This window comes from Elephantulus edwardii, unplaced genomic scaffold (assembly GCF_000299155.1).
Source record: "Elephantulus edwardii isolate Elephantulus edwardi_28Jun2011 unplaced genomic scaffold, EleEdw1.0 scaffold00087, whole genome shotgun sequence".
In the NCBI taxonomy this organism is placed as follows: domain Eukaryota; kingdom Metazoa; phylum Chordata; class Mammalia; order Macroscelidea; family Macroscelididae; genus Elephantulus; species Elephantulus edwardii.
The window spans coordinates 7,691,286-7,713,593 of NW_006399837.1; the positions used below are offsets into that span (position 1 = coordinate 7,691,286).

Genomic DNA, 22,308 nt, shown 5'->3' on the forward strand with positions numbered 1-22,308 from the left:
CGGCAGTCCATGGTACATTCAATACTCTTCTCCAGCACCACAGCTCAAAGGCGTCAATTCTCCTTCTGTCCTCCCTAGTCATTGTCCAGCTCTCTGATGCATAACAAGTGATTGCAAAGACCATGGCCTGTACCAGGCGCACCTTTGTCTCCAAAGAGACACCGTTGCTCTTGAGTACTTTAGAGAGGTCCCTAACAGCAGACTTTCCCATCGCAAATCGTTTATTTCCTGACTGCTGGTGCCAAGAGTGTTGACTGTGGAGCTGAGCAAACTGAAGCTGTGAACAATCTCAATCTCTTCGCCATCCATCCTGGTACTACCAATTGGTCCAGTGGTGAGATGTTTTTTCCCTTAGACATGTTTAATATAAAAACTTAAGTCTCAAAAAAGGTTAATCTTCTGAATGTGTTCCTAACTCAATTATTTTCCTATAGTAGTTGTTTTAGGTGTTGTCAAGGTGGAGCAGAATCATAGTGACCCTTTATACAGAGTGAAACGCTGACCGGTCCTGCACCATCCTTATAATTTCTGCTGTTCAAGCCCACTGTAATAGTCACTGCCTCAATTGTCAAATAAAAACTTCATTTTAGCTGTTGATCCTCTAAACACACTAACCAGATATTACACAGTAAGTATGAACTGCTGACCTTTGCTCTGACACAGTAGACATAATGTAAGTATTGACATATCATAAAACAACATTCTATCCAAAGTGTGTGTTCTTGATAGTTCCAAATGGAATAGTAAATTTCTCTTATGAAACAATTTCACAAAATGGCCTTGAAGTACTCTATGCATTATTAAACATACTTTATACTTTTTCTCTTCAGTTCTTTCAAATCTGACATTGCTCAAACAGAGAGACTACTAACATTCACAAATCCCATCACTAAATAATGTGGAAGCAGAAGTTGTGATTTTGAAAGGTAGCAAAGAAATCTACTTTCCTTCACCCAAATCTGGAGTCTTCCTTCCCTGGGAAAAGCTCAATGTGATTAAGGAATCTAGTGACAGAATTTCTCTTCCCCCAGATCAATTACAATTTTGTTTTTATCATATGTTCAAATTACCCCAATGTCCTAACAATTCTCTTGAAGACACTATTTATTCAACTATCTATTCTGCTGTTTTTTTTCCTTTCCTTTTCATTCTATAGGTAATGAAGCCACAATCTCCCAATTAAGTAGAGGAAATGGCCTGGCTTATCTTCTGCATTTTCACACCAATCAATATAGAAATGATTTGGAGCCATGGCTTAATGTTAGAATGCTCGTTCTATTTCATACAACAACGATCGCAAGAATTGAAGACTCTAGCGGATGCCTGATAACCCCAAGGTCCTGCACTAATACTCTGCTCTCTGTCTGCAGTTCACTACCAGATGCTTCTATTTGCCCTCTGCATCACTGACGAAGCCACTGAAAGGCTGAATCAGAAGGAGCAAAAGCAAAACAAGATAGAACAGAAATGTCCTTATTTGATAAAGAGACTGATACTAAAATTGTTCCTTTTGCAATTGTTTTAATCTCTTACTGACATAAGAATTGGACTTGTCTAAACACATTTCTGTTATAGACACTCCATGGCAACTCGAGGGGCATATACACTACTCAGAACAACCTGTTGGCAACACAATATAGAGTTCAGTATCGTGAGCTGGAGAAACTGGACAGAAGATGAGTTCCTCCAGCACAGGTTACTTACTAGTTGATGAAAGTATCTGTAAGGATTCCCAGTGACATAATGCATTATATGTTGGGCTGCTAAGCAAAAGGTCAGTGGTTCAAATTCATCACAGGCTCAGCAGAACAAAGATGAGGCAATGCCTTGTCCTTACAGTTTACAGCCTTGGACACCCAGTGGACGATCAGAGTCAATGCAATGGCTGGATTTGTTTGGATTTGGGAATGTCAAAGATTAAATGGCGTCACTGAACACCTTGACACAGGATGGTTCATTTCAGAGGCAGATGCTCGTTGTTAGGTGCTTGCTGCCGTTTGGCTCCAAGTCACAGCAACCCTCAGTGGAGAAACCTTGACCCGTCTTTATAATCACTGCTCTGCTTACACTTATTGTCGCACTAGCTGCATTCATTCATCTCATTGAGGGTCTTCTTCTTTTTTTGCTGACCCTGTACAATTCCAAGCTTGATGTGTTCTTCCATGTACTGGCCCAGGTTGGAAGTTTGAGAGATGATGTCCAAGCATTCCAGTTTCTAAGGGGCACTTGGTTACACGTCTTCCAAGTTGCTGTGTGCCATCGAGTTGGAAGCAACCCACAGCTGACTCTCCAGTGAGTTTACAGAGGCAGCAAACCCCATGGGAGGAGATTGCCCATCCTCCTTCCTCAGAGCATGTAGTGGATTTGAACCACATGCCTTTGGGATTACAGTTCAGTTTCTTATCAATAGGCTCCTCAAGCTAGAGCTATTTATCACTTTGGCTGTTCTTGTATCACAGAGTCAGAACTCACCCATAGCTGACCGTCTGGTGGGTTTTCAGCAGTTAATAGTACAGGAGAGGACTGCTCATCTTTCTCCCATGGAGAAAGAACTGTACGGATTTGAACTGTGTGTCTTTGGGACTGCAGTTCAGCTTTTTACCACCAGGCCACCAAAGCTCTCAAGGTTATCATTAATACAGTTTTTGTCCTGTAATCTTTAAGAATGTTCCTTAGTGGAAAATTAAGAGCCCCGAATGTCTATAAACTAATGGATTCTATTCGTCAAAATATCTAGGGGTGTAGGGGTGAGGTGGGAAATCCTTCCAACTAACCAGTAATAATAGCAATAATAAAAGTACAAAACGCTCAAAACTCTACAACTAAACCATGTCATCATTTTTATCATACTTGGATGCTCCAAAGGAATGTTGTCAACAGTAATATCCAGGTTTCCAGGAATGGTTTGCGTTTTGCTTGTTCTGTCGATCCTGTAAAAACAGGCCAGCAACACACACACACACACACACACACACACACACACAGAGAGAGATAGAGATAGAGAGAGAGAGAGAAAGAGATTGATTATTATTCCAGTATTCAAGGGAAAAAAAGAATGATTATTAATTAAAGTAAACAGCAGAGCACCAATAATCATGTGACTCATTCCAGCTAGTTTAATTTGGAAATCACTTAGATGAAGTAAAGGGAATGTCCCGTCTTGCAATAACTGGTCTTGTAGAATCTCAGAGAAGTCACACTGGCTCAGCTCATCCAAGTTTTTGGTTCTTACCTTTTTATTTTGCATTTAAGATTCCTATTTTTCCAGAACTAAAGGGATCCTGGAAAACCTCCTTTCTAGTTAATAGAAATATATCCTCTCCTTAAGCCACAGAACATATTAAAAATGCTTCTTTTATAATGCTGCATATTTTTCTTTTGCATAAACAACTAGAATTCAGAAGAAAGTGAGAAATGACTAACATTTAGGAAGGGGGGGGAAGGCACAAGAATACTGCACTGGCCTAGGGGATTCACAGTTTACAATATGTAGCTTATCATGAAAGATACATCAGATGTTGGACGTATGATGATCCATTTAAAAATACGTAACTTTTATGTATTTCTTCTCTTAACATTTATTTATCTTCCTCAAAAGTAAATGGATGACAGCAATATTAAAGTATTGAATTCAAAAGAGTATAATCTTTTTTGTGACGTTTTAAAACATGATCTTAAAATTCTTATAACGATCCTCCTAATTGGTAGGATAGGAGTCATTGTCTTTTTCTTTTTAATCTATGTTCTGTGATGGTTCGGCAAAGGAATATGGTCGAAATGCTACTTTCTGGGTTTAAGAAACTGAAAGTGATACCATTCCCTTGGGCAATTCTTTTTAGGACCCAGCTACCACGTTGGATTAAATACCTCATGGAAAGGGCTCATGGAGAAAACTTACAGCTTCTGGCTCACAGGTGTAGCTGAGCTCCCAGCTGAAAGTAAGAGACCGTCTCCAGTCATTATGTTAGCCACCTTCAAAGCAGATGCCCTTGCTCTTGGCTGACCAAGCAACCTTGGTCAAATCCCAGTGCCAAAGATGCAACTGTCCTCACCAAACGGCTCACACTGTGGATCTGAGAGCATTTATGTTCTAATTTAAATCACTCAGCTTGGGGGTGGTGCAAGACAACTGACAGAGTTAAAAGTTTTGAAACGCCTCCATATAATTCTAGCAGTTTATTCTGTGGCACCATTTTGACATGTGAGAAGTCAATGACTTTCTCAGAAGATTGTGCATTTGAACAGATAATCACGTATTTCATATGCAGAGACAGTAGATTAAAAATAGCTTTAAAGATCATTTCGGTTAATGTTAAGCACATCCAAAGCCACCATACCTTCTGTAATCAGATACTAGTTTAAGTAAGTCTTCAGTTGATATCTTGCTACTTTCCTGTCTATATAAAGGTGAAAATCTTGAGTCTCTGTCCACAGTCCCCTGGTTATCCTTAAATACTGATCTGAAAGAAAAGCATATTATTTATGTTATTACTCAGAGGTTGTCAATAGAGTTGCCTTTTTAGCAAGACTTAATGGATTACATTTGCTATTTGAAATCAAAAGAATTCCAGAAATTTCAAAAAGACAAGCATAGCTCTCAGAACAAAAGCTTCATTTGCTCATTCATTTTTGTTATTGTTAAGTTTAAATCTTCAGTTTGGTAGCTTTATTGACAATTGTACATATTACAAGTTTGCTTTTCTTTTTAAAATGTCTCCGATTTAGTAATTTAGGACAAAACTTTGGACTATAAGTGGAGTGAATAATACAGGAGCAAGTATTCTTCCCTCTCTCCCCCTTTATTTCCTCAAGAAACCCCAAACCTGGACAAGACAGAGTCCCTTTCAGCTGGGAATACCATTAGGATATTGTGGACTAGGGAGTGTTGGTGTATGTGTACAGAGAATGGTGGCGCTGTGTATTGTTGAATTGGGCCTGACTCACAGGTGACCTCCGGTGGATGTTCACGGGCAGCAGATTGCATGGGAGGAGACGACCCATCTTTCTGCAGAGCTGCTGGGGGATTCGAACTGTGTGCCTTTGGTATGGCAACACAGCTCCTGACTGCTAGGCCACCAGAGCTCTCTGTGGAGAAGGATACTTTCTTAAAACATTTTCATGGAATCAAGGACACCCATCTCCTTTGCAGACAGAATCAAAGATAAAATGAAGTCAGAGATTTCCTCTAAATTAAGAAAATATCATGAATATAAATGCTTTCTTGTTTTGCTCCATCCACTTCCTTGCAAATATATAGAAGAAAATAAGTAAGTTTTGTTCAAATAATATAATGGTATTAAGCCATGGTTGCTTATTTTTCTAATTTTACTATCTTGTTTTAAAATTTCGTATTTGTTTGCATACAAAATTGGTATACATTGTGTTTCATTCATGTACGCTGCACTAAACACATTCTTTCATTCATATCATATTTTATATAATTATTTATATACATTGTATTTTATAAAATTAATCACTATTGATTAATACCTATCGTTACCTTATCTTTTCAGGTCCCCACTGCATCTTTCCCAATCCTTCACACACACACACACACATGTACGCAAGTGCCCATTTTTGTTCAGATTTTATAAAAATTCTGTACTTGTTATTGTTGTTATGTGCCGTAGAGTCACTTGTGACTCATAGTGACGCTATGTACAAAAGCCCCGAAACCTGCTCTATCCTGTTCCAACTTGACTGTCTCTGAGACATCAACCCTCACTGCCCTGGTCACTGAATCAATCCATCTCATTGGTGGTCTTCCTCTCTTTCTCTCTCCCTCCACCCTCCCAAACCATGAGGCTCATATATACTTTCTCTGTGCATAATACTATGCAAATATTAAATTTTTACCTTTGATATCAAAGGGGCATAAATATCATTATTCTGTATGTTTCAATACATAGGTTAAAATGGCCATTTAAATGACCATCTGATCAGGAAGCCCAAGGGGACAATAATACAGAGAATGAGGCAAGAATTTAAAACAGAGGATATTTTTAGATACCTAATACCTTATTCATTTCTCTACGCCCAGTAATGAGATGATGTGGTAGTGGGGCTCCCTTATCAAATCATACTGGAGAGAATAAAAATATTTAACTTGAAGATAGTTTTATATAAATGTCACTGCTCTAGAAGGCACATTCAAACAAGGCTCCGGTCATTAAATAAAACCAAACCTGTATGATCTATTTCTCAAAAGGAAAGAAATTTAAACTGAGCTTGAGATACATATATGTCCAAGTGAATTCAAAGACACTGTCTGATATGCATGTGTATTGGGTAACTTGTTTTCACTCTTATCCACGGACACGAGCCTGGGAATTTATCACGTACAAAGGGACCACGTTGTGAGAACAATGGAACCACATTGTAAGGACAAGGAGGCACATGCCACCACAGGGTGGTCCTGCACCCGGTGCCACATCCTCTGCTGGTGCTCCATGAACACACCAATTGGCGAGGAGAACAAAGAACTGACTCATTTACACAGATGGTTTGGAAGGTCTGGGGCATCGTGCCTAATCCCAACCCACAATGCCAAGTGATAATCATGGTATTGTGAGGGTCTGAGGATCAGGACTTTGGGGAACAGATCAAAGGGAACAGTATTTTTTCACCTAAAGTAAAAGAGTCTCATGTCTCTCTGAGAGCTTCAGTCAAAGAGAGAATTGTGGACAGAAAGACATAGGTATATTCTTCAAGACTGTGGAGGACAAAACATAAAAGCAGTTGTAAAACACTTTAAAATACTTTTATAGCTGTCTGATCACTGTGGTTATAAAAAGACAGAAGGGGCTTCTGGAGGAGAAACACTCAAACTGAGACTGGGAATGAATGTTGTTGACTGGATAACAGCCTCAGACCACAGTCGCTCAGACTACAGTCTGCTCCAAAGGCTGAGATGCAAGAATTAAATTGGTATCTCTAGCGGCCTAAAGGAGCAGCTGGATTCTACAGAGGTTTGTTTTCTGGTTCTGGTGAGGATTAAGGTGGGATGTTTACTCATAATTGGGTATGAGTTTATTTAAAAAAGAGCATTTAAAAAAAGCCAGAGGTGGGTGATTTTAATCTGCAGCCCTTGGGCCTGGTTTCAATTGTTTTTGGTCGAACATTTTTCTATAGCCCTGGTCTGTCCATTTGCTGTACAGAGGTAACTCGTGGTTGCTGTGATGCTGAACACTGTGACAATGATGTGTCAAATGTGATAATGGTTACCCATAGTGGACAGTGTTTCGTGGTGCTCCCCAATTAAAACAAGCTTGGAAGCAGGAGTGGCATCCACTTCTGAAATAGCTTGCTTCCGGAAACACTATGAACTTGAAGAAACGATGAAAGTTATACAAATGTTCAGGTCTTTCATTCATGGGGGTCGCTATGACTTGTCTATGACTCGACTCAACACATCTAACAATGAGTGGCCTAATAGATAAGAGTTGCACTACCAGCCCAAAGGTAGACGGTTTGCATCCACTGATGCTCCAAAGAAGAAAGATGGCCAGTCTCCTCCCAGGTGACATACACAGCCTCTGGAAACCCACTGAAGCATCAGTTATCAGTCAGTTCCCACTTGACAACAATGAATGAAGTTGAATATAATTTAGTCAAAGAGATTTTTTTTAATCACTAGACCAGTGGTAAGAAGCTTCACTGCAATCCCAAAGGCATGCAGTTTGAATCCACCAGCTGCTCTGTGGAAGAAGGATGGGCAGTCTCCTCCTGTGTGATTAACTGTCTCTGAAAACAGATCAGAAGGTCAATTACGGGTGGATTCTGACTCAACAGCACTATTGCTGGTGCCAGAATAAACACACGTATCAAGTTCATTTCAGAGACAAAGGTTAATAGTGATGGGCTCTCCTGTGCTGAGACAGTGGGTGAGAAAATAAGGTCAAGGTAAAAATACTACCAAAGCTTAGGGCTTTGATGTCAACCAAAATCAAATGGATTGAGATGTTATGGTACATTCACGGGATGGAATACTATGCAGCATGCAGGAGCAATAATTCTGTAAATTACTATCTAACTTGGGAAGGACTGAAGAGCATTATTCTGAGTGAACTAACTCAGTCCCACAAGGACAAATACTGTATAAGACCATTACTGTAGAATGAGTGTAAGGATCCAAGGGGCAGGGAGGGTAGAAAGAGAGGGGTGAGGATGGGGGGCAGGGGTATTAATTGTAGGGTTGCACAATGTGATGGGTGGATGAGGTGAAGGAAATGGGAAGGATCTTTGGTGAAAAACAGTGTATTCAAACTTTGTAAATAACTCAGTATAAAAAAATAACTAAATAAAAAAATTAAAAAAAACAACAAACCCAAACAAAAAAAGAAATCCTTAGGGCTTTAATGTTTCATGTGTGACAGGAAGATGAACAATCTTCTGCCATGCAATTTACTGCCTCTGAAAATCTGCTTGAGGGTCAGTTATGAGTTAGTTCCAACTAGACAACACCTAACAACAACAACAGCAGCAGCAAGGTTTTATGGAAGGCCCGTTAGCGTATACTTTAAAGAGTTCGACTATGGAGCAAAATGATACCGGTTCAAACTCACTAGACGACTCTGTGGGATCCAGGCTGTGACGATAACACTTCTATAAACAGCACAGCCTTAGAAATCCTGTGGGCAGTTTTCTAGTCTACAGGGCTTCTCCGAGTTGGAAGTGGCTCCCACAGGGTTAACAGAAATCTTTTAGGGTAGACTCACAATTCTGTTACAAACCAAAGCACAATCTAGAAAACACAGCAACGTGGGAATGTAGCCTTGTAATCAGTAGTGACGACAGAGGCCTGAAGTGTTTCAGGAGGCAAGCTTGGCCAAGAGGACACAAGGCACAAGCCTTTTTGGATTCTGTCCACATTTATTTGAAACTGGGTCTGCATCATGAAGAAACATGAACACAGTCCTTGCTTGGCTCTTGGACTCTTTTCATTAGAGAAACCAAATGGTCTAGTATGAAATCTTTCAAACAGTACAGCTAGCGTTCTTGTCAATTTCCAGAGATGTTCAAATAAACGTGCATGATATTCTCTCTCTCTGATGGTCTGTCCTCTTTCCAGCCTACAATCGAAGTACTAATTGGGTATTAATACAGCATATAATTGTGGCATTGTTGGTGTTCCTGTCCTAGGAGCAATTTACTTCAATGATCAATAATACTATCAGGCTCCTAAAAGTCTTCATCTGTCTTTCTTTCAACATTATATCTGAAAAGTTCCAAGTTGAATGGTTACTTCTGCCAAATGCACAGTTACTTTTAAACAATGAGAGATGCTTTTACTACTGTCTCACACATTATCTTCTGCTGCTGCTGCTGTTGTTGGGAGATGTCAAGTTGTCTCGGATTCATAGAGACCCTAAGTATAACAGACCGAAACCTTGCCCAATCCCACACCAACCCCACAGTCTCTGCTGTGCGTAGATCCACTGGTATGATAATGCGTCAATCCCTGTCCTTGACTGGCTTCTTCTCACATCATTCCTACTCGGCCAAGATGATGTCCTTTTCCAAGGACTGGACCCTCCTGGTAACATGCAAGTATCTGAGACAGTCACCAGCCTTGTTTAAGAAGGTGCCCTCTGGCTGCACAGTCCTCTTTATGGCCTGTGAAAGGAGGTGGGTGGGATGCATACAGTGACATGTAGTAATGGTGGGGGATAAGACAGGGGTCAGGTCCATCACTCACAGGGTCACTATGTGTCATACTTGACTCCATGGAACTTAATAACAACAACAACAACAACAACAACAACAACAACAACAACATTTTATTTGTTACATTTATCTGTTTTTATTAATCCCAATGAGAGTAAATGTTTTTATGTGTCACTGAGTTGCTTCCAACTCAAAGCAACTTACCAGTCACAAAAGGACAAATATTGCAAAGGGCCATTGTTGTAAAACGGGACTGACACCAGGGTTGAGGGAAGACAGAAAAGGAGGGGAGGAATGATGTGTATTTCACTGAAACAGATGAGGGAGAGAACTGTTTAAAAAAGATACATGAATGGGTATTCTTGTCATTACAGAAGTCCAGAGTGAAGGCTGCATAGTGGAGTGGACTTGGGACAAGGGATTGCATAACAATGAAAGAGTTTTTCTTTTTCTTTTCAAGAAGAGTGAATTGGGGGAGAGCAATGGGCAGGGAGATAAGTGCAACAATGAATGGCTGGAAATCCTAAAAAAACCCCAAAACATCCAAAACAAAAACTAAACACGGACTGTTCGTGCAGCATTCGCACAGTCGTTGCTTTGTTTTAATTTATTGTCACATCCATGGTGTCACTTCAGTTCATAAATGTTTTGAGCTTTTAATTACTTTTCTGAAATTCTACTGTAGCACGGGAGCTGTGGTGGGGCAGTCTTTAGAGAGGTTTATTGTTACCCAAAGAGTACACCTCTCTGACTGTTCGAGTCCAACAGAGGCTCCTTGAGAGGAAGAGGGGCAATCTCATCCCACTTGATTTACAGCTTGGAAACCCTCCGAGGATCAGCTGTGAGAGGATCAGCTGACAGCAGCCAACAACCTGATGTCAAAGTGTTACTGTTACACTTTACCAAGAGTGAGTGACTTCTCCAGGGGAGGCTGCACCTGGTAACAAACATATACAGAGTCCACGGCACAAAGTCTTGCCATCCTCATTTGTAAATTAAATATTATTGTTCCTCTTTTGTAGAGTAAAATAAAATTAATTCAACAGATTATATAACTTGCCCAAGTTCACCTGGCTGGTAAGGGACAGATTTGAACTCTGAACCCAGTTGTGTCTGGTTCTACAATGCTTGCTTTTAAAAACATGGAACAATGTTCAAACTTTAGAGATGGAAAATGTTCAATACTGCTCTATGTGAGTGGTGAATGGTTACATCTGTGAGAAACATGTTCTTCTGGAAGATCAAGGACACAGCTGCACATGTATGCAGGGCGTGCAAATCACCGCCTGTTCCACTGTAAGTTGACTTGCAAATTTTGTAAAATAGAAGTTTCTGGAAGTTCAAAGTGTTTATGATTATGAACACACCAGCATTCTCAAGGCCTGAGTACATAAAGAAGAATCATTAATACAAAGGTTTTCAAATTGAAATGCACCACATAGACTACACATGTTTTCTACTGCAATTGCCAAAATAGTAGCCTACCTCACAGCCCACGCAAACGGCATGTGATATTTCCCCAATCGGCTGCAAAACTGCCTGTTGGATTTTAGTATCTTTTGTGCATACTAGGAAAAAAAGCAAGGAAAAAAACAACATTAGTTGTAATATCACCTTACAAACTCTATGAGTAAAATAATTCTGAATCCTTTTTTATCCAAATGAACATGGGCTGAAACTCAGGAAAACACTCTCTGACCCAAACCCTACCTTACAAAGAGTCAAATTATATCCTTTATTTCAAAACAATGTATGACATTTTTCTTACATTTTAGTTTGAAAATTCCCAATGTAAACCACATTTATCTTGGGACATCAGCTCTTTAGTCTCTCTTTAACTTAAAAGAACTTAAAATATCCAATGAAAAGTGATATATATTTACATTTATAGTCTGGCTTATGCTTTATTTTATTAGGTAGGGCAGGGGTCAGGAAACTCATTATGTTGAAGGTCACGAAGTAACTGTACTGGGGTGTTATAGACCACATGGTGTCTGAAGCAACTCAGCTTTGTTATTATGGAAGGATAGCACTCAGAGGAAATACACAGATGAATAAATGTGCCAATAAAACTTTATAAAAACAGGAAGCAAGTCAGATTTAGTACATTTGTTCTTTTGCTGAGCTGTGAATTAAGGGACTCTCACAGATATATTAAACACTGCTTTAAATTGAAGCACATGCTAAAAGTCAATTGGTAAAGTCAATCTTTATTACAGACTCTAAAGATTTTTCATAGTCACTTCCTATTATATAGTAACACTTAACTATTAAAGAAAATGTAGAAAAGAAAAAGAGTAGAAAAATTATCCAAAGCAACAACTCATGGTATTTTCTTAGATATTTCTTTACTTATGTTATTATTATTATTTTTTTATATTTGACTATCTTATTTTTCATTTGGGTTATCACAGGCATTGCCGATATGCACCAGTAAATTGCATTTACCTGTTCTGAGATACTTAGATTACACCTAGTTTTTCATTATTATAATTCTTTGATTCTTTACTTGAAACTTTATTTGCTGCTGTTGTGCACCGTTGAATCAGAGCCAACCCATAGCCGACCCTCTGGTGGGTTTTCAGAGGCAGTTAATCACATGGGAGGAGATTGCTCATCTTTCTACCTTCATCTTTCTGAAGCAAGTTCTGGCCTTGAACTGCATGGCTTTGGGATTGCAGTGCAGCTTCTTGCCACTAGGCCACACATTTAAATTTATTTCCATAGTTAACGAACTGCTGGGTGTGATGGTTTAGGTTGTTAGTCACTGCAGCCAGGGGCCACAGACATGACGACACCTGACAGTCCCTGAAAGCATAGGAGTCATTTCCTTCAGCTAAATATAGCACATATAATTATATGCATGAGCTCTAGTGCCTAGTGGGTAAGCAGTTGCACTGTCAAAACAAAGATATCAGTTGGAACCCACCAGTTCTCCAGGGAAAGTTGGGCAACCTCCTCCTGTGTAATTTACAGCCTCTGAAAACCCACTGGAGAATCATCTAGGGGCTGGTTCTGACTCAGTGGCACATAACAATCACATACACACATGCACTTGATTTAGAGGCACTTCCCCTACACTCTAAACTAACAATCAAAAACCCAGATTGTAAATTATTACCTAACTTGGGAGGGACTGGAGAGCATTATGCTTAGTGATCTATCTCAGTCTGACAAGGACAAATATTGTATAGAACTATTATTATAGAATGAGTATAAGGATCCAAGGGGGTGGGAGGGTGGAAGCAGAGGGATGAGGATGTGCGGGCGAAGAGGAGATTCATCATGGGGTTGTACAATTTGATGGGTGGGGAGGAGAGGGAAATTGGAAGAATCTGTTGTGGAAAACAATGTATTTGAATTTTGTAAATGAACTAATATAATTAAAAAAAATAAACAAAAACCTGACCAAACAAAACCCAGACTGTGCTATGAGTTCTTAAAAACAAAAGGAATCCACTGCATATAAGTTGGTTCAGACTCAAGGGTCAACGGTCTACATGGTTTCCCAAACTAAAATTTGTGTGTTTATTTTAATTTTGTCTCTGCAGAAAAATCTAGCCCAAGTATTAACAAAAAATATGCCTTTCAGAGGTATTAATTTCCTGAATAATTGACTGTATCAAGTCTTGTATTTGTCAAACAACCATTTCAAGACAGTGAGCCTTTACCTCTTGAAAGCACTGAAATGATGTGTAAGGGAGATTTGGATTACCTTGTTGGAGTCTGGATTCTTAATATAAGGTTCAGCTCCACTTGCGATGTTTCCCATTAGTACCTTTTCAATTTTGGCCACCAGGACGACTTCACAGTGTGGATTGCTCACGGAAAATATCGCCTACGTACAGAGAAAGGAGCAAATGAGGAGCTGAAGGTACTTGCAAGCCTGCATTTTCCCCTGGAGGACAGTGTCAAGGGAGCATTCCTCTGGCTAGCTGTGCAGCTAAAGTGAAAGAGGTGGGTAAGGACAGTGGACCAGGCACCATCCCAAGATAAAACAAAGGCACAACCTGCTTCGGGAATTTCAGCCATTCCTCGGGAAACCCCTTGACGTGCGGCTCTTCAGATTGTCTCGGAGTGACCGAGTCAATGTTGCCGTTTTCCAAAGGCACCGACACCCCACAGACCATCTGCCTGACAGCAGGGTGGTTGAGATCCACGTGGAAATCTGCGGAAATCTTCCTGCAGTCTCTGAGGTCATAAAGCGCCATACTCACAAAAAAGGGCTCAATCTGCAAGGGAAAGAAAGGGCAGATAGGATGTAAGAGCAATGCTCAGGTGTGCGACCTCTCCAGGATGTTCTCTTCTACACAAAGGTCAATCAAGGACATCCGGGAACAAGTTCCCCTGGACTCCCGGAGGTGCACCCAGAGGTCTCTGCCTCCAGCAGGTTCTCACATCTCAACACTGTTCATTGGTTCCTCCATTCTAACTGTCCCAAGAAACAGCCACTCATGCACTGCAAGACAAACACTCAGATTTCTCTTCCAATCTCAAAAGAAAACCAAGCCAGGATCTTCCACCACAGTGTTCCCTCTCAAACCTCAAACCTCCCTGCCATGGAGCAGGAGCCGAATTCTAGCAGAGCCTTCACTGGATTTCCTAGGCGGCAAATCACAGGGGAGATTGCCCACCCTTCTCTCTTGGAGGCGCTGTGGGTTCAAACATACAGAGAGGAGGAGCTTTGGGGTTAGAAGTATCACTTCCTTTGAACTTCATCAGCAGTCCCTACTGTGTTTCCAGGCTCCAAGTATTTGGTCTGAGAACTTTCTAGATTGCACTTCGAGACAGACGTCATTAATCCAACCATTTCTTCAACCATTGCTTGACAGATGGGTCCCACTGGCGATGTATCTGTCATTGTTCTTAAAACTTTTAAGACACTACTGTTTGTTAACAAGGAGTCCACTCTTACTCACACCCAAGCAAAACAAAACAAAACAAAATGCTGCCTTGTCCCGAGTCATCTTCACAAGCTTATTGCTCTAATTTTAAGAAAACAAACGCTTTCTTATTTATACTTCTTGATTTGTGGTAGTGATAATATGTCAAGAGAGAAAAACCTGTGAAAACTCACAAACCTAGGCTGGAATTCAAAACACAGTGAAGGGCATTGTGAAATCCCAATTATTCCAGAATTGTTGCATTTTGATTTTCATTTCTGCTGAAAGAATGGAAATAAATTACCTATTTTTATCATGCTCCATAAATTAAAGCTCATGCGGTGATTCATTTATTTTTTCCTGCGCATTTCTTCTACTTAAATGTTAAGTCTGACTTTTCAAGCCCGTGGGCTTTTTAATAAGAAGTTAGTTAATGAAATACCTTTAAACCCTAACAAATGAACGCTGAAAGTTTCTTCTGCGTAGAATTTTGTATACTTAAAAGAAAATTCAAGAACATCAACTATTCAATATAGCTCTCCTATGAAACGTCTTCTTTAGTTTAGATTTTTGGAGCCACTTATTATTTTCAAAGAAATATTTTATACACTAAACCCATCAACTTGAATTTCATTTTCAATTTACTGACTAAAAAATTACATGCTGTCAAAATATTACGTCCTCATCAAGGAAACATTCTGTGGAATCTTTTTTAGAGACTCATGTGATAAAGGCAGCAGTTGGCTCATCAGGAGTCTTGAAAAACAGTTCATTTTAAAATGATACATATTGAATTAAAACAGGGAGCTAAAATGTATTAATAAGAAGGCATTAGCAAATAAGTACCCAAGTATTTAAAACCCATTAAATAACTAACTCTTGTTAAGATGGAGTTGTTTTAGTAATTTTTTTAGTTTGTTGGTTGTTGTTATTGATTTTTTCTTAAAGTAGTTGGTAAGAAAAGTGAAAGGCCCTGGCAGTACAGTGGTTCAAAGTCAGCCACTAACTGATAGTTTGAACTCAGTAGCCATTCTGTAAGAGAAACGTGGTAATCTGTACCTGTAAAGATTATAGACTTGGGAATCCTGCACAGTAGTTTTATTCTGTCTGATGGGGTCGCAATGAGTCAGGATTGACTTGGTGGAAACGCCTTTTCTGTTTTGGTGGCATAGTGGTTAGATGCTCACTGCTAAGTTGTTACGTGCATGAATCCGCCAGGTGCTCTGCTCCGTGAATGAATGATGTGGCACCGTGTTTCCATAAAGGATGTAAGATCATAGCACTGGAAACCTTGTGACGTAGTTCTACTCTACCGTCCGACCACTCTCACCGACCCTCCACCTTTCCAAGCTTGATGTCCCTCTCTAAGGAATAATCTCTCCTAGCAGCATGCCCAAATCATGTGAGATGAAGCTTTGCCATCTCTGCCTCCAAGGAGCACTCTGGCTGCACTTTCTCCAAGACGTTTCTGTGTTTTCTTTCGGTGGTCCACCGTGACTGCGGCAATGGGCTCAAGTGTGTCAGAGATTGTGAGGATGGCACAGGATAGGACAGGGTTCAGATCTGTTGCTCACAGGGTCGTTATGAGTCATACTCAACTCCACAGCAACCTACCAACAACAACAACAGCACCACTACAAATCTGAGTTTATTTGGTAACAAGGGACTAAGCAAAATGAAATTACTTTTAAGGTACTTCTTATAAAGTAAGCTCTGTCTTGGCACCAGCAGCCAGGAAAACAAAGACGAATTACATTGGGAAAGTTTACTGACGGAGAGACCTCTCCAAGGTACTGAAGAGCAATGATGTCAGTCTGGAAACTAAGGTATGCCTGAGTCAGGTCATGGTCTTTTCAATTACTTGCTGTCCATTAGAAAGCTGGACAATGACTAGGGATGATAAAAGGAGAATTAAGAATTTACCCCTTTGAGTTATGGTGTTGGAGAAGAGTACTGAATATACCATGGACTGCTAAGAAAACGGGCAGGTTCATCCTGAAGAGGATGAAACCAGGCTGCTCCTTGGAGGCAAGGATTCTGAAACTCCGTCTGACATACTTTGGACATTGCAAGGAGGGACCAGTCCTTGGAAAGGGACATCATGATTGGGAGGGTAGAGGGACAGTGGAGGAGAGGAAAACCCTCAGTGAGGTGGATTGATTCAGTGACTGTTGTAACAGGGGTAGGTGTGTCAGAGACAATAAAACTGGCCCAGGACAGAGCGGAGTTTAGGGATGTTGTATAAAGGGTTACTATGAGTTGCGATTCGACGGCACATAATAACAACCAGCTCCGTTATATGTGCATGTGTGTGTCTATATCCTGACATACATAATTATATATTATGTTAATTTAACATATTAAATTTTTCTGTTTATTTTCTGTACATGTAGAAATTAATAAAACATGCAAATGTATAACATAGCATCAATCGACTTAGTCTGAACAATCAGATAGAAGCTGCCCTATGAACCCTGTAAAAGTCCTTTTGCCTCAAGAAATTGGCACAAATACAAACATTTCGCTTCTAATTTTAAGCCTCAGTACAAACAAAGCAATCCAGGCGGAAGGAGTTTGCTTTTGGCACTGAATGAAAACTACATTATCTTTTAGTTTCATTTTTTTAATTAATTTTTTTTCTTAATTACACTCAAGAATGTGCAGGGTCTATTTTTACTTGATGATTTCACTAAGTGGCATTATGACTTAGGCAAAGTTTTATCAATATTACTAAATCCGTTTAAGAACCAAGTTTTTAATGTTGCTTTCTTCCCTGGCCCTGCTTATCCAGCCTGCGTAAAAGTGAGTTCTGATTATTCCTTTCCACACCATGGACATTGTGTCTGCTAATATCACCAGCATCCTCACATTGCCCTATCGCCTGACCCTCTCAGGCTTCATGCTACTCAAATTCTGAGCAGTCCACACAACTGGCCCTCTCTCTCCTGACTTTCCTGACTTAACTCTTGTCTGGAACATCTGTACCTCATTGGCCATTCATGCTTAGTCTTCCTCAGTTACTTCCATTCTATTCTTTTAAAGTTTGGCTCCTTTTCCACTTATCTGGAATCTAGGAGTTAGCTGGAACTAACTCCTAGATGACTCTCCAGCAGGTTTTCAGAGGCTGTAAATCATGTGGGAAGAGACTGTCTTTCTCCCATGGAGTAGCTATGGATTCAAACTGTGGGTTTTTAGGTTGGCAGTGCAACTCCTTACCACTAAGTCACCACGTTGTTGTTGTTGTGTGTCATTGAGTCAGAATTGACTCATAGTTGATTATGACTCATAGCTGGCCCTCCAATGATAACACAGGAGATTTCCTGCCCTTCTGGTGCAGCTAGTGGAATTGAACCATGTGCTTTTAGGATTGCAATGCAACTGCTTACCACCATGCTATCAGAGTGCCATAGACCACTAGAGCTCCTGTAAGTCACTATGTTGTTGTTGTTATGTGCCCTCAAGTCACCCTATGACTGGTAGCAACCCCATGTACTGTAGCTCTGAAGCCTGCCCTGTCCTGAGCCAGTCTCACTGACTCCAACACACCTACCTACATTACCCCAGTTACTGTATCAATCAATCACATTCATGGTCTTCCTTTTCTGTACTGTCCCCTCCAAACTTCTAAGCATGATATCCTTCTCCAAGGATCGGTCCTTCCTGGCCACATGCCCAAAGTATGTGTGACAGAGCTTCAAAATCCTAGCCTCCAAGAGAAACTTGGTTTAACCATTTCCAAGACAGACCTGTTTGTTCTCTTGGTGGTCCATGGAATGTTCAAGAGTCTTCTCCAGCACCACAACTCAAAGGCATCAAGTCTTCTTTCATCCTTTGTCATTGTCCAGCTCTATGATGCACAGCAAGGAATTGTGAAGACCATGCATGACCTGTATCCCATTGCTCTTCAATACTCTGGAGAGGTCCCTGACAGCAGATTTTCCCAGTGAAATTCATCTTTTGATTTCCCGACTGTTGGTGCCAAGAGTGTTGATTGTAAGTCACCATGTTGTTGTTTACTGTTGAGTCGGAACCGACGCAGAGCTGACCCTCCAGTGGGTTTTCAGAGGCAGTTAATCACATGGGAGGAGATTGCCTATCCTTCTCCCACAGAGCAACTAGTGGCCTCAAACTGCGTGCCTTTGGGATTGCAGCAAAACTTCTTGCCACTAGGCTACTACAGAAATCTCTAAATAATTCTCTCCTGACTACTTATGAGATCAGACTAACAAATTGATAACTTCACACATAACTACTTCCTTGAGTTCCAAACCTATATGGAAGTCTGTACTTCCGGCCTCTCGCCCTTGGCATTTCATAGAGCTGTTTAACTTAATATGTTCATAGTGGATTCTTGCCTTTCTGAAAATTGAATCTAATATTTTAGGAAGCCTGGAACATTTTAACTCTTACTCCAGCTGTTTCTCTAGTAACACAAAGTCTAGATCATAGTATTCTTGTTACATATTATCAAGTCAGAACTGACTCAGCTGATGCTGGAGTGAGTTTTCAGAGGCAGTGAGTTGCATGGGAGGAGTTGGCCCATCTAGGCTCATTTAATCAATAATTGGAGAATGAATAAACAGACCTTCAACTATTGTCATTATTACTAACAAACATAGTAGTGCACAGTCATAGACTGCATGTTGCTGTTATTGGGGGTCTTGAGTCCACTACATAATGCCTTGTGAATCTATCAACAATAACTCAAAAGCTTGTTCTGTCCTGTATCATCCCCTCCATGTCTGCCATGCTCAAGCCGACTACTCAAGCCACTGTTAATGACAGGAAGAGGCTGAACTTCAGAGGATGCTTCTTTACTAGTTATGTAATTCTTCAACATGAACGCTGTATGTACGTAAGATGGGAAACAGCAACACTATTTTGCTTTACTCGTGATATTTACAAATTCAAAAGCAATTTCTCAAACATTAAAGAAGAAAACAGCTAATAATTGATACTCAGTATATCACAACCACTCTCTAAGTATTTTCCATATTAATCATCTCATTCATCTTCTTAACGACTATGATAAACAGTGTCTTTATCCCTTTTAGAGAAGAGGAGACCAGGGATAAGCCGCTTGCCGAAAGTGACACAACTCTTTAAGTGGTGAAACCAGGTAATCTTATACCAGTGCAGTACTATCTTGTTTGCTTACTCTAATTAAACTGGAAGTTTCTAGGCTTATATAATTACCCTGATTCAGAGTAGAAGGCTCAAAGAATGAACTAATACTTAAGGAATGAACTAAGGACCCAAAAGTGCCAAAAGTAGATGTTAAAAACTTCGAAAGAGCGCTTTCTGTCAACCATCAGTGTGACACAAATAATGCCTGGGGGCCCCTAAACCACTGGGTTGAGGTCATGGGGTCAATCACAAAGCACGGTTCCTTTGATTACATTTTCTTATGCTGAAAGAGGACTTTTATGGCAGTATTATCGACTATTGCACTTCAGAACATGTGTACTTTTGTAATAACAGAGAAGATACAGGCAATACTACTACTGCTAGTCTCTTACTTGAGGGAAATCCTTAGGTGATACGGTTTCTCATGGCAAGAATCAGACAGCTTTAAACAAGAGTGCAGGATGGTGTGGACTTCCGGCATGAGATGCAAATGAAGAGATACTCACATTTGTTACTGGATCATTTTCATTCTCCGTAACACATCCCTGAAGATTTAAATTGAGAGCTTTACAAATGATCATGATTCTCTTGGCAGCCTTTTCTTCAAATGGTTTGATTGCAGAATCAGGTTTTAAGATATCCTTTTTCTGAAGCTTCAAAGTCTAGGAAAATTTTGAACATTTCAGTTACCAAATAATAACCACTTGTGAGTAAGCGAAATAAAATTTTTAAAACAGTCAATGAAAAATAAGATTAATTAACTGAAAAAGGCTGGAATAATGAACATTTGTATCTTGGGAAAAAAAGGAAAAGAAACTATAAATATGAACCACAGTTTTCATGATCAGGTTTATCTTTTGTTTTTGTTTTTTTTCAGTTCCAACTTACATCTATGTCTGGGTCCAATGAGAAGAGATTTAGTCTCTCCTGGTTCCTAGTAATTCTGACAGTTTCTTCTGTTTCTGTGAGGTACTACAGAGGAAGAGGTATTAGTTAGTCTCTGGTAGCTACACATCTGCATAACTATAGACTCCCTACCCCCCCACCTCCCTGCTCAGTGATCAAGAAGTGGTTGCTGAACAACTGTAAATCCACTTCAATTCATAGTAATCCCAAGAAACCAAGCAGATCACTGGGCTTTGTTAGCTGTCACCTTCTTGGAAACAGCAGATTGCCACTTCCCTTCCAGAACACCAGGATGGTTCCACCTGCCAGTCTTTAGGTGAGCAGAAAAATACTGCATTGCCCTTGACACCAGGACTTCCGGCCAAGAGGTGGCGCCCCTGAGCATTGCCACTGTGTTGTCTATTAAGACCTGGCCAAACTTAGGAAAGCAGCCTTCACGTTTCGGTGTTGTGTGCGTAGAAGTAAAGTGCAGATTAAGAGAAAGTGCTACAGTAGTTTCTCAGTTTAAATCTTAAAAAGTGCCTTCTATTTCGTATAAAAGTAAGAGCTAAAAAAAAAAGTAATTAAAAGTTCCTATGTACAGTAAAATGTCAACTTGATTACTTTTGCAAAGTCTGGGTGCAGGCTGTTCTCCAAGGTCTCGGTTTCCTCCGGCATGCACTCACAGCTTGGGGACTTCTCCAGGGGATCTTGAAAACACACCAGGACACGTTATTGCAGAATACTCTCAATGCACATAAATTCCCTCCCCTCCCCAGGTTTCTAGAAAAACTGTCTTAGACTTTATAATTCCAGGGAACAATCATTAGATTGCTAGATGTTTTCATTTTGTCCTGACTCCAGAATTCCATATTCTTAGATCAGGACGGGAAATCAGACCTCCTGATGTTCGTTTTTATTTTGTTCTTCTCATGGTGTGATCCTATGTGCATAAGCTCCATATTCTTACACTACATCTATACTGACTGTGTTTACCTCCTCTGCTAACGCGCATAAACTTTTCTCAGTTAAAACTCACATTTTAGCATGAGACTTTTAACCTTTCCCTGTCAGGCTGCACATATTAATACTCAATCATTACTATTTTAAAAATCATGAATGTAAAATACCTACTACGTGACAATAGTTATAGAAAGCCTTCGGGCCTTTTGTTCATAGGGTCACTATAAGTCATGCTCAACTCAACGGCAATCAACAACAACAACAACATATACACATTGTCTTTGAGTCAGCTTTGACTCACAGCAGCCCTAATTCCCCATAGGCCTTCCAGGGATGTAAATCTATACAGAAGCAGATTCTCATGTATTTCTCCCAGAGAATACCTGGTAGATTTGAACTACTGCCCTTTCGGTTAGCAGCCAACATCTTAAACATCACCCACCAGAACCTCTACCCTTGGCAAATACTAAAAAAGCCTCATTGCCATTGCTTTGGAACCAACTCATAGTTGACCTTCCATGGGGTTTACAAGGTTGTAAAGCGCATGGGAGGAGACTGTTCATCTTTCCCTCTCTGAGCCACAGGTGGGTTTAATCAGTCAGAGAGTCTCCATCACAGCTTCTTCCTTATTACCTAATGACTCTTTAAAGCATTTGATTCTTAGATGGTGATAACGTAAGGCCACTTTGGTTTCCAAGGTACCATGGAATATGGATAACGCTTTATAGGTTTTATTTTGCGAAGGGGATGAATGACTGCTGGTAGTGAAACTCTCCACACAGCT

The 22,308-nt window shown here is 40.2% G+C and overlaps 1 protein-coding gene across 1 annotated transcript in view; it reads right to left on the reverse strand.

Moving 5' to 3' along the window:
• DOCK10 (dedicator of cytokinesis 10) overlaps positions 1 to 22,308 on the reverse strand; it is a 286,066-nt gene that overhangs the window by 103,652 nt on the left and 160,106 nt on the right. Inside the window, exons 9-16 of the mRNA XM_006890320.1 lie at positions 21,186 to 21,271; positions 20,565 to 20,648; positions 20,183 to 20,338; positions 13,677 to 13,898; positions 13,382 to 13,504; positions 11,152 to 11,234; positions 4,338 to 4,460; positions 2,851 to 2,930 (exon numbers count right to left, since the gene is read on the reverse strand). Coding sequence (XP_006890382.1) covers positions 2,851 to 2,930; positions 4,338 to 4,460; positions 11,152 to 11,234; positions 13,382 to 13,504; positions 13,677 to 13,898; positions 20,183 to 20,338; positions 20,565 to 20,648; positions 21,186 to 21,271 — 957 coding nt within the window. The remainder of the gene's footprint in view (positions 1 to 2,850; positions 2,931 to 4,337; positions 4,461 to 11,151; positions 11,235 to 13,381; positions 13,505 to 13,676; positions 13,899 to 20,182; positions 20,339 to 20,564; positions 20,649 to 21,185; positions 21,272 to 22,308) is intronic.